This window comes from Heteronotia binoei, chromosome 7, assembly GCF_032191835.1.
Source record: "Heteronotia binoei isolate CCM8104 ecotype False Entrance Well chromosome 7, APGP_CSIRO_Hbin_v1, whole genome shotgun sequence".
Lineage (NCBI taxonomy): Eukaryota > Metazoa > Chordata > Lepidosauria > Squamata > Gekkonidae > Heteronotia > Heteronotia binoei.
In genome coordinates, this window is record NC_083229.1 from 106,978,965 (window position 1) to 106,994,777 (window position 15,813).

A 15,813-nucleotide genomic window follows, 5' to 3' on the forward strand; every position below is an offset into this window, starting at 1 on the left:
AGCTATATTTTACACACTTGGTTATCTTGCTACCAAAATTGAAATTATATGCCTATATAGGCAGGAATAAGTTCCACTGACATTTGGAACTTAACAGCGCAGAGGTACTGGCGATACATTTTTAAAATTTGTTATTTCCATAATCCACATGCGGAGCAGATTATATAACGTAAATCGGTGCAGACTGCGTGACGAGGTGGAGACCTCATAAACAATGTAATGGCACTAGGCCTGTATGTCCCCAAAGCAATCTGCTGGGGGTGGATAATAGAAATTCCACTCAATACCGCCTTTCAGCAGTTACAAAATATTCTTCCTTACACGGGACAGGATCGCAAGTATAGCGCCATCTGAGAACATGAGGCGGGACGACCAAGCCATTAGCGCCTAACCAGTTCCTGCCAGTTCTGGGCTGAACAACGTCCGTCCCCCTCAATGCTAACCCCCCTCGTGCTTTTAGCAAGGGAGACTGCTGGGGCCCTTTAAGAGGGGGGCATCGAAGGTGGCTCCAGCTTGGCAAGCTACAGACAACCACCCCGGCGCTACAACAGTTAAACGTTGCACAGATGTGTCCACCATAGAGAGGGTCCTATCAGAGTAACCTCCAGCTTCCGGCATCAAGAAGACAGCCGCTACTCCGGCAAGAGTGCCGGAAGTTGTCACCGGACGTTCCTATTTCTTTTCTCCGTTTCCTGTTATTTCCGGATCACATATGGGGTCAACCGGTAGCTGGCCGAGGAAGATGGCGGGACGCAGGACTCGCGCGATGGCGAAGAGAAAAGAAGCCGTGGAGTCTTTTTCCTCGGAAGACGAAGAGAGCGATGGCGCGCCGGAGGAGGTGACCTTTGAGAGCGCGCGGGCGGCGGCTGAAGAGGCGCGCCGGTTGGCGGGAGAGCGCGCGCGCAGGTGAGGACCGACGCGCAAGATGCGACGCTTCTGCCTTGAGGGGCGGCAGGGACAAGTTTAGATCTCCCCCCCCGTCCCCGGGAAGGCTGAAGCGGAGAGCCTGAAGGCGAAGCTGCATAAGGGATGGTCAACCTTAAAACGCGTTTGACGTTCCCTAGCCTTCGCGGCAGCTCTGCAGACTGTCTGCTTCGCTCTGGTTTGTCACTGAAGAAAGTTAAACTTGTTGTTCAACAGCTTTGCTAAGGCTGGCTTCTAACCGTGTAACCAGGGCTTTTTTTTTGTAGCAGGAACTTCTTTGCGTATTAGGCCACACCCCCTGATGTAGCCAGTCCTCCCAAGAGCTTACAGTAGGCCCTGTATGAAGAGCCCTCTAAGCTCTTGGAGAATTAACTACATCAGGGGGTGTGGTCTAATATGGAAAGGAGTTCCTACTACAAAAAAAGCCCTGCCAGTAACTTTCCTGATCAGCTGGGAGCTGAAACGCACAAGCCTGCCAGGTTTCTAAGCACATAGAGTGGCGGTTGCCCAGTATCGCCTGCACCCTGTTTATTTTGGTAATGGTCCAGTTGCTGTATGCCGCAGGCAACAAGCAATGGATTCTGTGTAGCTGTTGAGAGTAGATAGAAAGTCCCAGTTTGGCTTGACACAGACAGATGCAACACTTGCAAACATACAGAAGGATTTCTTCATAATCCATGGCTGCTCATTTTATATATCTTCAACTACAAAATGCCCCCCACACACACATTTTTTCAAACTATGGCTTCATACAGCTTGTGCTTGAGCTTTTTATATCTTATGGACTTCCGGGATGGAAGGTTTGAGTTCGTAGATGGTCTTGTAGAGGGAAAGATGGGCTGTCAAGTATGCAGGTCCCAAGCCATATATGGCTTTATAGATAACACCAACCACCTTTGATTCCCCACTCCTCCACATACACTTGCTGATGTGACCTTGAGTCAGTCACAAGTTCTCACAGGGCTGTTTCTCTCAAGAACACTTTCTGTTAGCTCTCTGAACTCCACCTACCTCACAGGGTGTCTGTTCTGGGGAGGGGAAGGGAAGGGAAAGGAGATTGTAAGACGTGTAAATTGGGGTGTAAATCCAATCTCTTCTTAATTTGGTAAATTGGGAAAAAAATAGGTACTATTTTCATCCCTCCAAGTTTTAGTAAAGTAGCTGTGTGCAGATGTTCCTTTTTGGCTGTGTGCAGATGTTCCTTTTTGGCTGCAGACTCAGTGCAGATGTTCCTTTTTGGCTGCAATCAATCACACTTTGGATTTTCTCCCCCAACCAATTGTTTTTTTGCTTTGTTAGAGAAAAATCTGCCTTGAAAGAGAAGAGGCGACAAAGGGAAGAATTATTTAAAGAACAAAAGGTAATAATGCTGTCTCCTCAAATTAATCAATTATATTTTTATTGTTTACTAATATCCCATTTGCTCACCACAGAATTGAAATTGGTCATGGACATTTTATCTCTAGGCACTCTGTAGGAGGAAACATTGTAGTTTTCCCTCTTGTAATGTATTTGTAAACTGACTATGATTCCCTCAATCTTAAAATAGTCTAAAACCTTAACTGAGGATGCATAGAAATATGATTTTATATTCTGTTGCTTAGTGCAGTTTGGATCCATTTTCATTCAGATTGCTTTGCAAATAGACAAAAATTATTTTAGGAAGGGGCTCAGTCGATCATGTGTCTGTATGCAGATTCCAGGTTGACTCTCATTTCTAAATGAAGGGTGTCAGGTAGTGAGAGTTGAGAGACATTTTCCGCATGAGTCTTTTGAGATCTCCAACAGTTGATCAAGCAGTACTGATAGGTGGATTACTGGTCTGATTTGATAAATAGTTTCAATGCATTATGAGAGCCAGTAGTGGTGGTAATGATAAACTGTAGATTGTAGTGGTTGAAGTATCAGATTAGGACTAAGAACATTTGAGTTTTCAATGCCCAACCTACCTCATGGGTGTGTGTGTGAATTTTTATACCACCCTGAGCACCTTGGAGGAAGGATAAAGTAAACATTAGTAAAATAAGAATAGGGTGTTTTAAAAGAATATCCACCTTTCTTTCTTCATTTGCAACAAGACTGGGACAAGACATCAGGCAGCTTCAGCTGCAACACCACCAATATAATGATGCCCAGCTCTACCTTTCTTTCTCAATCTAATTCCAAGGAAGTTGATGCTAGGGAGTCAGTAATGGGCTGGATGAGGGTGAACAAACTGAAACTTAATCCTGACAAGACAGAGGCTGTCTGGGATAATAGAAAGGCAGGCCAGGGTTTTGAGATCTCTTCTGTCTTGGATGAAATTGAAAAGCCAGGTTCACAGCTTTGGAGTGCTGCTTGACACAGCAGTCACCTTAAAAAACCAGATGGCTGCTGTAGCTCAATTGGTGCATTAGCTGCACCCGTTCCTGGTTCTATCAGATCTAGCCGCAGTAATCCATGCCTTAGTTACATCTAGATCTGGTTGTATCTAGCCTAGACTACAGCACTGCATTCATGTGGGGCTTCTTTTGAAGACCATTCAGAAGCTGCAGCTAGTGCAGAATGCTGCAGTTAGACAGCTAGTTGGAGTCAGCTACCAGGAGCATGTGACCCCAGGACTACAGCAGTTACACTGTACAATTACCCTGATCTGCTCCCAAGCCCAGCTCAAGATGTTAGCTTTGTCCTTTAAAGCTCTACATAGCTTGGAACCAGGGCATTTGCAGGGCTGTCTTCTCCCATGTGTTCCTGTCCAGAAATAAAGATCTCAGGAAAAGGCCCTCCTTACTGCCATCAATCAAAGAATTTGCAGGGCACACAAGAGAGGGTTTTCCCAGTGGCAGCTGTTCAGTTATGGAACAGCCTCCACAGGGTGGGGGGGTGCCTAGCCCCCTGACTTTTGATCTTTAGGAGGCAGCTGAAGACTGTTTTATTTAGGAAAGTATCTGATTTAGTTTTTCTATTTATTGGGGTTCTGACTTGCTTTTTTATGTGCAAAAAGGCAGCTAATAAATGTTTAAATAAATAAGTAATAAATTATGTAAAAACAAATTCATTAAAAATATAAATCAACACAGAGGAACAAATCTGGCAAGGATTACCTGATCCAATAACTCAGCAGTCACCAAAAATCAGCTGATGTTAAATATTCTCTGGAACGACTACGTTTTTAAATTATTTCAAAATAAAATTTTGGGTCATATAAAGGGTGGGTAGTCTAGTGCTGCAAAACAGGATAGGAAAGACATCTGAGGCAATGGAATCACTAGTCAACTCAGTAAGGAATGCTTACTGTCTTCTTTAGATTCCCTTGTCCTAGTAACATGTAAACTGGATTATTGCAATATGCACAATGGGGCAGCCCTTGAAGAATGTCCAGAAACTGCAGTTGGTGCAGACCGGAGTGGGTCGTAGGGACTGCATCTTGTTTCATCTACACTGGCTTCCATTTGCTTCTGGGCCAATTCAGGGTGTTGGTATTGACCTTTAAAGCACTGTATGGCTTGAGGCCAGCACAGTTTAATTATTGCCTACTTTTATATTACTCTACCCCAATCACTTTGGTCATCTTCAGAATTAAGGTGCTCCCATCGTCTGAGAAAGGGCCTTCTCAATCGTGACACCAAAACTATGGCATTCCCTCCCCGGAGAGATTCTTCTATCCCCAGCTTTCATTGCCTTCCACCAGCAGGTTCCTCACTGACCCTTTTTTTTGTTCATGTCTTAATTGCTGCTCTTATTTATGTTGCTACCTTTGGGACCATAACTTAGGTAGAAAGGCACCATAAGAAAGACTGATAGTTTGGCAATTTCATCAGGTTTATTTTTTAAAAAATCTTGACTTGCAAAAGTTTATTCTTTCTAGAAAAAAAAACTACTTCCTGAAAATGTGCTAGAGGAGTTGGCATCATCAGCACAGAACAGGTAAGCAAAACAGTTGTCCCAGAGCACATTTTTAGAGTGGGAAATAAGGTTGTAGTTGATGTCTGAGAAATTTTTAAGCAGTTTTCATTGCTTTGGGTTTTTTAAATGCTATTTTTAGTACTTTGTTGTCCAATGCTGTAATCCAGTTTTGGTTTGGTGGTTTATACTGTTCTAATTCTGTAATCTACTTTGAGTCTCAGTGTGAAAGGCCAGACTATAAATGTTGACTAACGCTACATACGCTATGAGGCTTTTGACTCTCCCTTATTGACTTCACTCAGCTGCCTGCTCTCACAGATGCATGGGAAACTTCTTTTGAACCTCAAAAGCAGTTTGCGCTGTGATCAGGAAAAAGGGGGGGGGTGATACTGTTATTGAAAAGGCAGAAGCCAAATAAGAGTTTTTGCAGAAAACCTACGTAAATAAAATGACAGGGAAGTGGGTATTTCAGTCTTCAGACACGTGCAGGAACTTTCATGGAATAATTTTGTGTTGAATAACAATAGGCAAGCACACCTATTAACTGTACTTGCGATGTGTCGGTATGTAAAAAAATCGAATGTTTTAATCATTCCATACTAGTTTGTGCTGTTGGCAGATGCATGAATATTTGGCCATCAAGAAGATTGTTGCCCTGACCTGGGTAGCCCAGGCAACCCCAATCTTGTCAGATCTCAGAAGCTAAGCAGAGCCAACCCTGGCAATTTAAAAAAGATTTTAAGAATACTTTGTTATAAAGAATCTTTCTAAATAGAGCTTTCCTTTCTTTAACAGTAACAAGCCATCTGAGACAGCTGAGCAAGGTATGTATAAAATTATGCAGTGCTGAATTACCATGCATCCAATACTGAATTAACTGTATCAGACAGTGTGAAATGTGATGCTGGCCTGTGAAATATGGTGCTGTGTTTAATTCTTATTTCACTCACATCTTTTGTCACATTATGATTGTGAATTATTTATAGCACACATCTCTATTCACCGCAAAGCCCAATGTAGTTTTTTTTCTGATAATGGCCATTTCTGGAGTTGGTAGTGTCTTCCCCCTGAATTTAAGGAGCGTTCAAATGTCTATAAAATAATCCTATTTAAGTGTAGTTTTGTTTACGCTTGTATAAAACGTGCTCAGGGTAGTTGTGAAATGTAATTTTTATGAGTATGGTTATTTTTATAGATCAGAATAACGAAGATGAGTCTGAAAGTGAGAAAGAAGAAAGTGTGATGGAAGACAATGAAGAAGAAACGTTGGCAGCTAGGTATGAAGTTCAGTAATTGTTTAGTATTTCATTACTTTTTTTGTGGAGGGAAGGCCAACTGCTACTGTGGTCGCCTCTGCATGCATACACATCTAGCTAACTGTATCCTGGTCATCCCATAAGCATTAACTGGTGGCAAAAGTCCAAATAAGTTATTAAAGAAGAAATATTGGTACAGACCAGACAACTTTAAGAGGTGCTGCTCATGAGAATAGATAGCATGAAATATTGATGAGCAAGCACAGTAAATCATGAAGAGGCTAGTATCATTCATAAGTGAAGTTGCGTAATCTAGGAAGAAACGCAAGTTGTAGTTGCTACAGCCATTCGTGACAAAGAATAGAAAAAAATTCAGGATAGTTCAATTAAGAGGAGTAAATTCAGCAAAATATTGGCTGTGATGCATACTGCTTTGTAGCTTTTAATCTGTTTTTGGTCACTAGGCTCCAGCAAAGCTATATGGCAGTGCGGCTACAAGATCAAGAGTTAGCTAACAGGCAGCAGCAAGCAGCCAAAGACTTCATACAAAGGCAGCTTTATGGAGGTGGTAGCAACCGAACTACAGGTAAACTCTTGATGTATTGGGAAAACTTGACTTAGCTACACACACTGCTTGAGTAATCTTTTGTCCTTTTTCCCCCCCAGCAAACAAGTATTTTTCTATGGAAAACAAGAAGGCTACAGTTAAAAAAGCTGCAATCCAATTTGTTGTTAATTCTTGGGGTAAGTTCAAGTTACGTTTCTTGTGGCTATTGGGAGAAAGTTGCCATGATCCATACTGCAAGTTGTTCAGATACCATTTGAAGTAGCCATTGGGTTGGTTGTTTTGTACATATTGTATGAGGTGTTCTGCAGTTTGACACAGAAGATGCTGAAGTTAAGATCCTCTTCTCAAGCTGTTCTCTGTGCCCCACTTGTAGAGCTCAGGCGGGTGGCAGCCAGAGACAGGAGTTATTACTATTTCCTACTTCTGGCCCCAGTGGGAGCCTAGATCAGCTGACATTGTTCTGTCTCCCATTTTATCCTCATAACAACCCTGTTAGGCTGAGTAAGAATGGCTAGCCCAAGAGCCCCCGAGAGCATCCATGGCAGAGTGGGATTTCAATCTGGTTGTCTTAAGAACCGAACCTGGTGGTGGCACCTTTGCCTTTCGAATGCCTTCCCACTGAGGCTCACCTGACCCATACTTTCCTTTCCTTTTGGGTATCAAGCCAAAACATTTATCTTCACTCAGGCTTTTAACTAAGGGGCTCCTTGGCTTGAGAATGGCTTTATCAATTTCATTTTAGATTTCTTTTTTTTTTCGTATGCTTTTATTCATTTTGTCCTAATTATTTATTGGCTTCTAATTTTTTAGACTTGGTTTTATTATTACATACAAAAGGTCCCAGGCTGAATCCCTGGCATCTCTAGTTAAAACAGTCAAGCAGTTAAGTGATGAGAGAGACCTCCACCTGAGGAACCACTGGCAGGCTGAGTAGACAGTGATGACCTTGATAGATCACAGTGGCCTAATTCTGTACAATGCAGCTTAAAGGGTCAAATAATCACTGTTTTTTCCCCTAACAGGTAAAAAGAAAAAACAAAAAGCTAAACAATTTACAAAGTGTTGGATTGCTTCAAAGATGGTACCTAAAACATAATTTGCCTACATTTCGACTGCCTGAAGATTATTCCCAAGACTGTTAATTGTGAAGATGGCTTCATAAATCTTTAAGATGTGAACTTTTTGTATAAATGTTGTGTTCAATAGTCAAGAATCCTGTCTTTCTGCTGTACTTTTTAAGAAAATCTGGTTTGAGATTTTCTGAGTCCTGTAAAATGCAGAGAACACTGTTCAAATAACGGAAAGCTTGCACAGATGAAAAGTGCATAGCATTTTATTCTGTTAAAGGATTCCTTCATTACACATACCATATGTGACATTACAATTACATTACCTTAGGAAAGGTACCCTTGATTGCTATGTGAAAGTCTGCTCTTTAAAATCAAAGATTAGAAAACTTAACATTGATTAATTTGTATTGTCCACATGGGGGTCTAGGGCTGTGTACCAATGTTTGGACAATGGATAGGAATGTCTAATTTAAAAGCCATCGTCTCAGTCTCAAGTTTGGACAGCTGAATTATGGATAAACCTCCCTCTAGCAAGTTTAGGATCAGAAATTTACAGATATATAAAATCAAGCTCAAGCTTGATGGTACCACAGACTAAATATATTGAGGCGAGATATTTCTTGGCAGTCTCTGCTTACATAAAAAATATAAGCTTCTTGATCTCAGTCAAATTGGTGAAGGCAGGAACATTCACACAAATTCCAGTTTCCTTCCTTGTGTACCAGCTAGGGATCAACCCCCACCCCCATCTCCTTGGAGTTATTTCCCTCAGACTCGTTAGGGATGGGTACACATCCCACTTGCCTTGCTCAGTGCCCTCCTTGATCCTCTCACGGTCTGCTTTGCTCTCCCACTGTTAACTCTGAACTCCCAACTGAAAAATTCCATTAGAATCTCCTGTCACTCAAGGTTCTCAGCCCAGGTTGCAGCATTAACCATTTACTGTCCGTCACAGTGTATATCTATAACATGGCCATCCTGCAATCATTCCTCAACTACAACCTGCAGTACACATCCGAGTTAAGAGCAAACCATTCTAGAAATATGCTGATGAACTTTTAATAAAGGTCACAGCAGCAAATGAGTGGAAGTGGTCACTTCTGCATTTTTCACACCTCTCCTCAATAAAGTTAAGAGCTTGGGAGCTTGCCCCAGACATTAATAAACATGCTGTTGCTAGGATCACCTTTTTTCAATTTCACGTAGCATGTAAACTGGCCCTTATTTGCAGTCTGCCAATCTAGCTAGGCTGGCCTGTGCTACCTACAGATGGTTCTATTGTAATTGCAGCATTGGAAGTGTGGTGGTACCTGGAGCTCTCCCACTTTACAACTGATTTCCAGACAATCAAGATCAGTCCTCATGGAGAAAATGAGGCAATTCTTACTGGAAGATGGCTCAAAAGCTTCAACTGGTACAAAATGCAGCAGTTATACCCTTCAGCCAGTCCTCTTTCAGAACTGTTTAAATGGCAACGGCTAGGTCAGAGGCTTTTTCAGTTGAAGGGTACAGCCCTCTGGAAAAGGCCTCCCATAGTGAATGCATAAAGCACATTCATTGGCTACATCAAAGAAGGCCTGTAAAGACAGTTCTACTTGAAGGATAAACTACTTTTGTAGATTTGGCTGTGGCTTTATTCTGGATGTGTTTTTAATTTTTGTTTTTATTGTATAAATATTTTTCCTGTTAATAAACCTATTTTTACATCCTGCAACTTTTTGCATTATAAGCTGCCTTGAGTTTAAAACTTTCACATCTCTTTCTTTCCATAACTAACATTCAGCAAAACTATCAAAGCAATAATCCAGTTCAACAGCTGTAAATTAATATAGCTAAAATAGTTCCAAACACATATGTTTATCTTGCTATGTTGTTCAGAAAAAAGACTACATGTTCTAGTTAAAAAATTAAATGTTTGCATGGTAACAGCTATTTTAATTCATTTTTCAACCTTCTGAGACATTCAGTGGAATTCCCAGAGTTTAACAGAAATATTGGGTTCTTATCTCACTATGCATACTATCATCTCTTTGTAAACATGCCTTATATTGTATGCTAATTTACTGCTATTCACAGGTCTTACCAAGTGCCTTAATCCAATCTTTCATTTATTACTGAGTTACCTGTGCATCTTGACTCTAATTAGCCCTTCCTGGCAACACCTTCCCCACCTTTTACCTACATATCATAGTGACTTCCGTTTCAATGTATCTGAAGCATGCATGCACACGATTATACCTTGAATGAAATTTTGTTGGTCTTAAAGGTGCCGCTGGACTCGCTTTGCTCTGCTGCTTCAGACCAACACAGCTACCCTATATTCCAATCTATCTTCAAGTTTTACTGGGGGGTTTTTGGGGGGAGGGGATTGTAGGTGGAGCAGGGAGTCTTTGTTTTCTTTCACATTCTTTTAAAAATCACTTTCCTTGGTTTTGTCTTGCATTCTTTTTATGTTCTCTTAGCTCATTTTAAATAATTTTTGCTGGCAAGGGATTTTTCAAATTGTTACTGGTTTTAAAAGTTCATCTTTTTACATTCTTCTGATTCCAGTTTGTAGTTCTTTTAAGATCTTTCTGCTTTGTATTTTGAAGGAAAGTGTTTTTGTAAAGTTCTGTGGTGTTCCTGTTCCATTTTTAAAATTGTAATTGTTGCATCACATTCTGCAACAAAATTCTGTTTGGGTTTTATTAACAGTTAACTGTTTAGGAGGAGTTGTTTTTTTAAAGGCTACTTTGGCTTGAATTCTCCTGGTTTGACATTGCTTCTGTTGGGCTCATTTATTCTGTTTGCATTTGATGGCTTTTTGCCAGTGGTTGCTCTTGTATGTTTAGCTACTAGCTTCTTTCCATTATTTCCGGCGGGGAGGGGGGAGATTCAGACAAGTAAGATGGCTGGGAATACTTCATTCAGGAGCCCACAGTATTGGACCCCTTGGTCCAATTTACTTTCATATTATTTCACAGTGCATTATTTATACCAGGTTTTCACTTCCCTAGCAGTTTTTTTGTTTACAGTGCTTAGTGTTGAACTGCCATCTGAGAGACCCAGATTCAAATCCTTAATCTGCCATGGAAGCTTGCTGGGTGACCTTGGACCACTAACATACTCTCAGTCTAACCTACCTCACAGGATTGTTGTGGGGATAAAATGGAGGAGAGGAGAACCACATAAGCTGCTTTGGGTGCCCAATGAGGAGAAAGGTAATGAAGTAAACAGACTTTCAAATCCAGCACTTGCTCTCCTTACAAGGAATTCTGGCTGTGTATTGTGGAAACAGGCATTTTTATAGTCATCCAGACTGTTTAAAGGCCATCAAGTCTCACTTTCATTGAGAGTACAAGATGTAAACAAGGCCGCCTCCATACACCTGATCACAGCTTTGAACCATTTTTAACACAAGCAGATCAGGGCCCAGTGAGGTGCAGCGATGTGACTCTGGCCCAACACTTGCTGGTATTTTTTTAATTATAGCACTAGTACCTCAGAAGTGCTTGAGGCAACACAAGTTTCCCAGCTCACATCTACAACACAGCACACGAGCAAAGAGGGACAGGCAGCCACCCTACCATATGTAGAAGTATTTAATGGCTGGTTAATTATGATATCACTACATTTTATTGCAATAGAGTACTTGTTTAAGCACTTTTAAAAATGCAGGGTGTACGAAGATTAAATTAAGACTGAAATTGACTAAATATTTGGTTTTTATATAAATAGGCCATAACCACACTGTGTTGACATGTAATACTGTTATAATACAACAGTTAAACAGGTGAGTCTACAACATAAGTTGTCTGCAGTTAAACAGGAAACATAGCTGAAAAGACCATATGTTAAAACAAAAACCACTAGGAAACAGGTTGAGATTGAAAGTAGCAACGAACATATTCACTCAGCTCCTGAGTATTTCAAGTTTTACAGTACACATTAAAAATATTTCTTCCCATCAATACTATACAGCCAAACTGTCAGGTACTTATGCATTTTGCAAATTACACTGATTGAGCTATGTAATAATGGGGTGGAAGTTGGCAAATTTCCCTGCTTGAAGTTTACATCACCCACATACTAACACATCCACAACATTTTCTATTTGCTCCATTTTTACCCCACCTTTCACAAAGATGAGACCTTTTTGGTTTGTCTGGAAGATTTCTTTAACGGGTTTGTCAATCTGATGTTATCAATGATGTTTAACTCTGGTTAAAGATGGAAAATTCTCCTAACAGTAGATTAGAAAATCATTTGCATCATGCTGTAAACTAGGAAGCAATGTAAAGCAACAGACCTGTCCTTAGTACATAATTTAAAAAAATCCAAACTCCAATCTGCAGAGCTGGTCTACTTTCATGGTGAATATATGCCACATTATACATCTTGGACATCTTCATATGCATAGCTAGTGTAGATAGTCTTCCACTGTGGCAAATGCACAGGATCCGATTCCTGACCGGGCCATCAGTCCTAGACACTGCGAAGCCTGTCCCATTGCAAGGGCAAGTGGAGGTTGCTTTGGTAGATTGTGTGTCTCTGGAAAAAAAAACCCAGAACAAAGGACATGCTTTAGTACTGTCTTCCTGAAGTATGAGACATTTCAAGCATCTCAACCACAAATAACCATGGGAACTTCACCCATTATTTTTTAAAGTACAAAGATCACACAGTTAATGCTGCCAACTTTTGTTAATGCTGTCATCTGTTACTTCTGTTAGTAGCTTTACAATTATTTATTTCTTATATTAAATGCCAAGACTTGGTGGATGTTGACATTTGCAGGAAATTTCTTAAGGTACTAGGAGTCCTGGTGTTTAGAAGTTTCATCAGTACATCTTAGGAATTATCATTCATCTCACTGTTTTTACATGGTCTATTAATAGTGCTTTTAGCTTATTTTACCCTTAACCAAAGTGCCAACCAGAGAGGGGGAAAAAACAGGCCTTACCTAGTATTGCACTATTGAGAACTGAACACACAGGTTCTCTCTGAATGGGGTCCAGCTGGTTTCCTACCGGACTGCACCAGGGATCTGAATATGCAAGTAAACTGAAGGCATCCTGTTGAGATATCCAAGCTTAATTTCATCCGTAACAAAGGGTAGAGAATTCTTCTACAAATATTTTCTGCACTGATTTTTCTCTTATTCAAAGATAGACTAGTTATTTACAATTTGCCAAAGCATACAATTGCACGAACCACATTATGGGTTTTAAAATTGCTGAAAAGAAGGTCAATTCTGGGTCATTTTTTAAGAAACTATACAACATTTAAGCAAATGTTCACCACCAACACATTAGGGACTGCGTATATAGCCACATTCATCTAGCAATATATTACAAAGTCTTACATAGGGACACAGTCTACATTTTTCCTTTTGCACAAAGCAGATGGCACAATTGGCACTAAGCTCCCACCTCCAAATGATAAGTCAAACTGTGATTCATTTGTACTACTTAGCTCCTGCTACATCAACTATTTTAAAGAAAGCACCGCAATTGCAAGATTAGCTCATGAAAAAGTAAACTGGCCTGAACAAAATGGCCAGTGCTACACGAATAATTGGTAATGTTTGCATTAAGATTCCAAGTCATAATTTTTCATTCAGTTGGTGTCTGGGAAAGGTATAAAGCAGGAGTGGCCAACAGTAGCTCTCCAGATGTTTTTGCCTATAACTCCCATCAGCCCCAGCCATTGACCATGCTGGCTGAGGCTGATGGGAGTTGTAGGTAAAAAAAAAAATCTGGAGAGCTATCGTTGGCCACCCCTGGTATAAAGCGTCGCCACACAAGCTTCTATTTTTATGGCAAGGCATTCCACTTACTTTCAGCATTTTCTTGTTGGCTGTGTTTTTGCCACATTCCCTTCTCAACTGCTCGCTCATTGCTTGCAACTCTCTGCCAAAGTGAATCATTCTTTCAATAGCTGCTTGACTGCCTCCACACAGTTGACGTCTTAACTGACTGGAATCAACTTCTACAAGACAGATGAGGCCAAATTACTAATAAAGCACAACAATGAGAACACACAGTGCTTTCAGTATACACAACTGACTCGTTTAATTACTCAGAAAAATAGCAGTGGTAGGAGTGATTCTGAGTTTGGTTTATCTGTTACACTTTACACAAGAAAAATGAAGAACAAGCAACACAGTTCTCAGCAAGAACAGATAAAACCAAAGGAACAGTGAACAGAGTACACACACCTCAAGCTTAAAACGCTTGGCAGAACAAAAGTTTTACTACCTTTTCAAAAAACAAAAAAAAAGGGTCAAGGGTATATATACATCAAGGCTGCACTCAGTTCACAATAAATAATATCCCGTCATGTCTGAAAAGTGATGATACAAAGCAGGGTTTGTTGACTGGCACAACACTAGGGATTTCAGCAGGCGTGCTGACCACCAATGTTTCTTGTGCCAACCCTCACAGCTGCAGTATAGGGAGTATGTTCTCCCTGCTGGGAAAAGAGACATGAAGCAGACAATTCAGGGTTTATACAAAAAGCAGAACATGTTGCTCATGTGGGAGAGTGGCCAGAGTTTATAATGACATATGAATGCAGTCCTAGTAGTTTTCGATCAGGAAAGAGTTTCATAGAACGGGGACTACTACACAGAATGTATTCTTTCCCCCCCTCTGGATGATATAGAACCTGTAAAAAGGTTTCATAACAGGATCCAGCCATCCTCTTGAGAACAGAACTGGATTACATGGAAAATATATGGCTGGGTTCCTGGGTAGTTATTTATGATAGGGGTTTCCATTATTTTTTTCTTGCACTCCCATTCTTTATCTTGTATGCTAATAATCAAGAGAGGCCCCATCTGCAGATACTTCTATCCATGGATCAGGGACACACTAACAGAAAACAGATAGTTCTGCAAACTTGGGGGACTCCCCTGGTTTGCAAAAATCCCCTTCTAACTCACTGACACTGTTTTGTGCTTGTGCACATAACACAACTCTGTTGGCTGGCCTCATCTGCCCCTGGTAGCAGATGGAGGGCAGACTGCACCTGACAGCCGGAGGAGGGCTGGCAGGAGTCACTGTAGCTAGGCAGGTGGAGGCTGCAAGCAGACAGGGAGAGAAAGGAGGCATTCGGGACCACAGAAAGGAAGAGAAGATAACAAGACAGTTTGTGTGTGTGAGGAACCACTGAAAAACAAAGAATGAGTGGCTGCAGGGACTGGAAAGACAGATAATGAAAGACTTATAGGCACTGGGGAGGGAGAATGAGAGAAAGGGGAGGAAGCAAAAGCACTCCTGCAAGTTCCTTGAGGTTTCCTGTTTGTTACAAACCAATCTCTGAAACTTCCCTCTCATCTGAATGCAGCCAGCAAGCTCCGCACTAGCAGAAGAGGAAGGAGATGGGCCACTCCCCCCATCCAGTGCAGCATTTTGTTTACAAGGATTCATCAAACCCAAGCAGGGGGCTGCTGCCCAACCTACACATTTTTCCTGTAGGATCCAGCTCTATGGCTTTGCATGACATACTAATTTTGTAGGACTTTTAAAGCAAAAATGCATTTGAGGGTTACAATTTCATTTGGGATCTTTCGCAAGTGCAAACAAGAGGATGGCAGCAACTTTAAAAATGTAACTGCAAACCCATTTCTGTGTCACATTCTTCCATTTCATGATCATGTTTAGAACTGCCATTTAGGAAGCCATTGGATGATGTCTCTGTAACTCCATTGGAGTAGTGATCCGTTTCCATATCTACGTCGTTGCTGATGAAAGACAAAAAAAATGCATAGTTAACTTTACAAATATTTCCAGTTGGTTGCAATTTTAAATTTGCTGGTCTGAAGCAGCAAAACAAAGTTTGAGTCCAGTGACACCTTTAAGATCAACCAAGTTTGATTCTGGGTATGAGCTCCTTCAGAAATCTGTGCAGTGCACATGCATGTGAAAGCTTATACTCAGAATAAAACGTTGTTGGCCTTTAAGGTGCCACTGGACTCAAACTTTGTTTTGCAATTTTAAAGTTTCACTGCTGAATGTCACACAACCTAACTGTGGACAAGTAAGGAGTTCAAGCTATTATTATTCTGAGATGGGACAGAAAGAGTACAGATTTATGTTATTTACACTCTGCCTTTCTCACTGAAAGT

At 40.9% G+C, this 15,813-nt stretch overlaps 2 protein-coding genes across 2 annotated transcripts in view; one reads left to right on the plus strand and one right to left on the minus strand.

Annotated features, from left to right (window-relative positions):
* Nucleotides 1-700: 700 nt before the first annotated feature.
* NOL7 (nucleolar protein 7) lies at nt 701-9,417 on the plus strand. Its single transcript, XM_060244183.1, has 8 exons — nt 701-906; nt 2,224-2,284; nt 4,772-4,830; nt 5,605-5,633; nt 6,005-6,086; nt 6,530-6,651; nt 6,732-6,809; nt 7,656-9,417. Exons 1-8 carry the CDS (start codon nt 713-715, stop codon nt 7,727-7,729), a joined length of 699 nt encoding a protein of 232 aa, XP_060100166.1. The 5' UTR covers nt 701-712; the 3' UTR covers nt 7,730-9,417.
* A 1,849-nt stretch (nt 9,418-11,266) lies between these two features.
* Nucleotides 11,267-15,813, minus strand: part of RANBP9 (RAN binding protein 9) — a 47,584-nt gene continuing 43,037 nt past the window's right edge. Inside the window, exons 11-14 of the mRNA XM_060244160.1 lie at nt 15,308-15,429; nt 13,522-13,673; nt 12,646-12,757; nt 11,267-12,233 (exon numbers count right to left, since the gene is read on the minus strand). Of these exons, the coding sequence (XP_060100143.1) occupies nt 12,103-12,233; nt 12,646-12,757; nt 13,522-13,673; nt 15,308-15,429 (517 nt within the window). The 3' untranslated portion in view covers nt 11,267-12,102. The remainder of the gene's footprint in view (nt 12,234-12,645; nt 12,758-13,521; nt 13,674-15,307; nt 15,430-15,813) is intronic.

Bases quoted from the DNA above. Each gene is read 5' to 3' on its own strand.
- NOL7 (XM_060244183.1), top strand. From the start codon at position 713: ATGGGGTCAACCGGTAGCTGGCCGAGGAAGATGGCGGGACGCAGGACT. The intron at 907-2,223 runs GTGAGGACCGAC...TTGCTTTGTTAG, and splicing joins GCGGGAGAGCGCGCGCGCAG to AGAAAAATCTGCCTTGAAAG. The intron at 6,652-6,731 runs GTAAACTCTTGA...TTTCCCCCCCAG, and splicing joins TGGTAGCAACCGAACTACAG to CAAACAAGTATTTTTCTATG.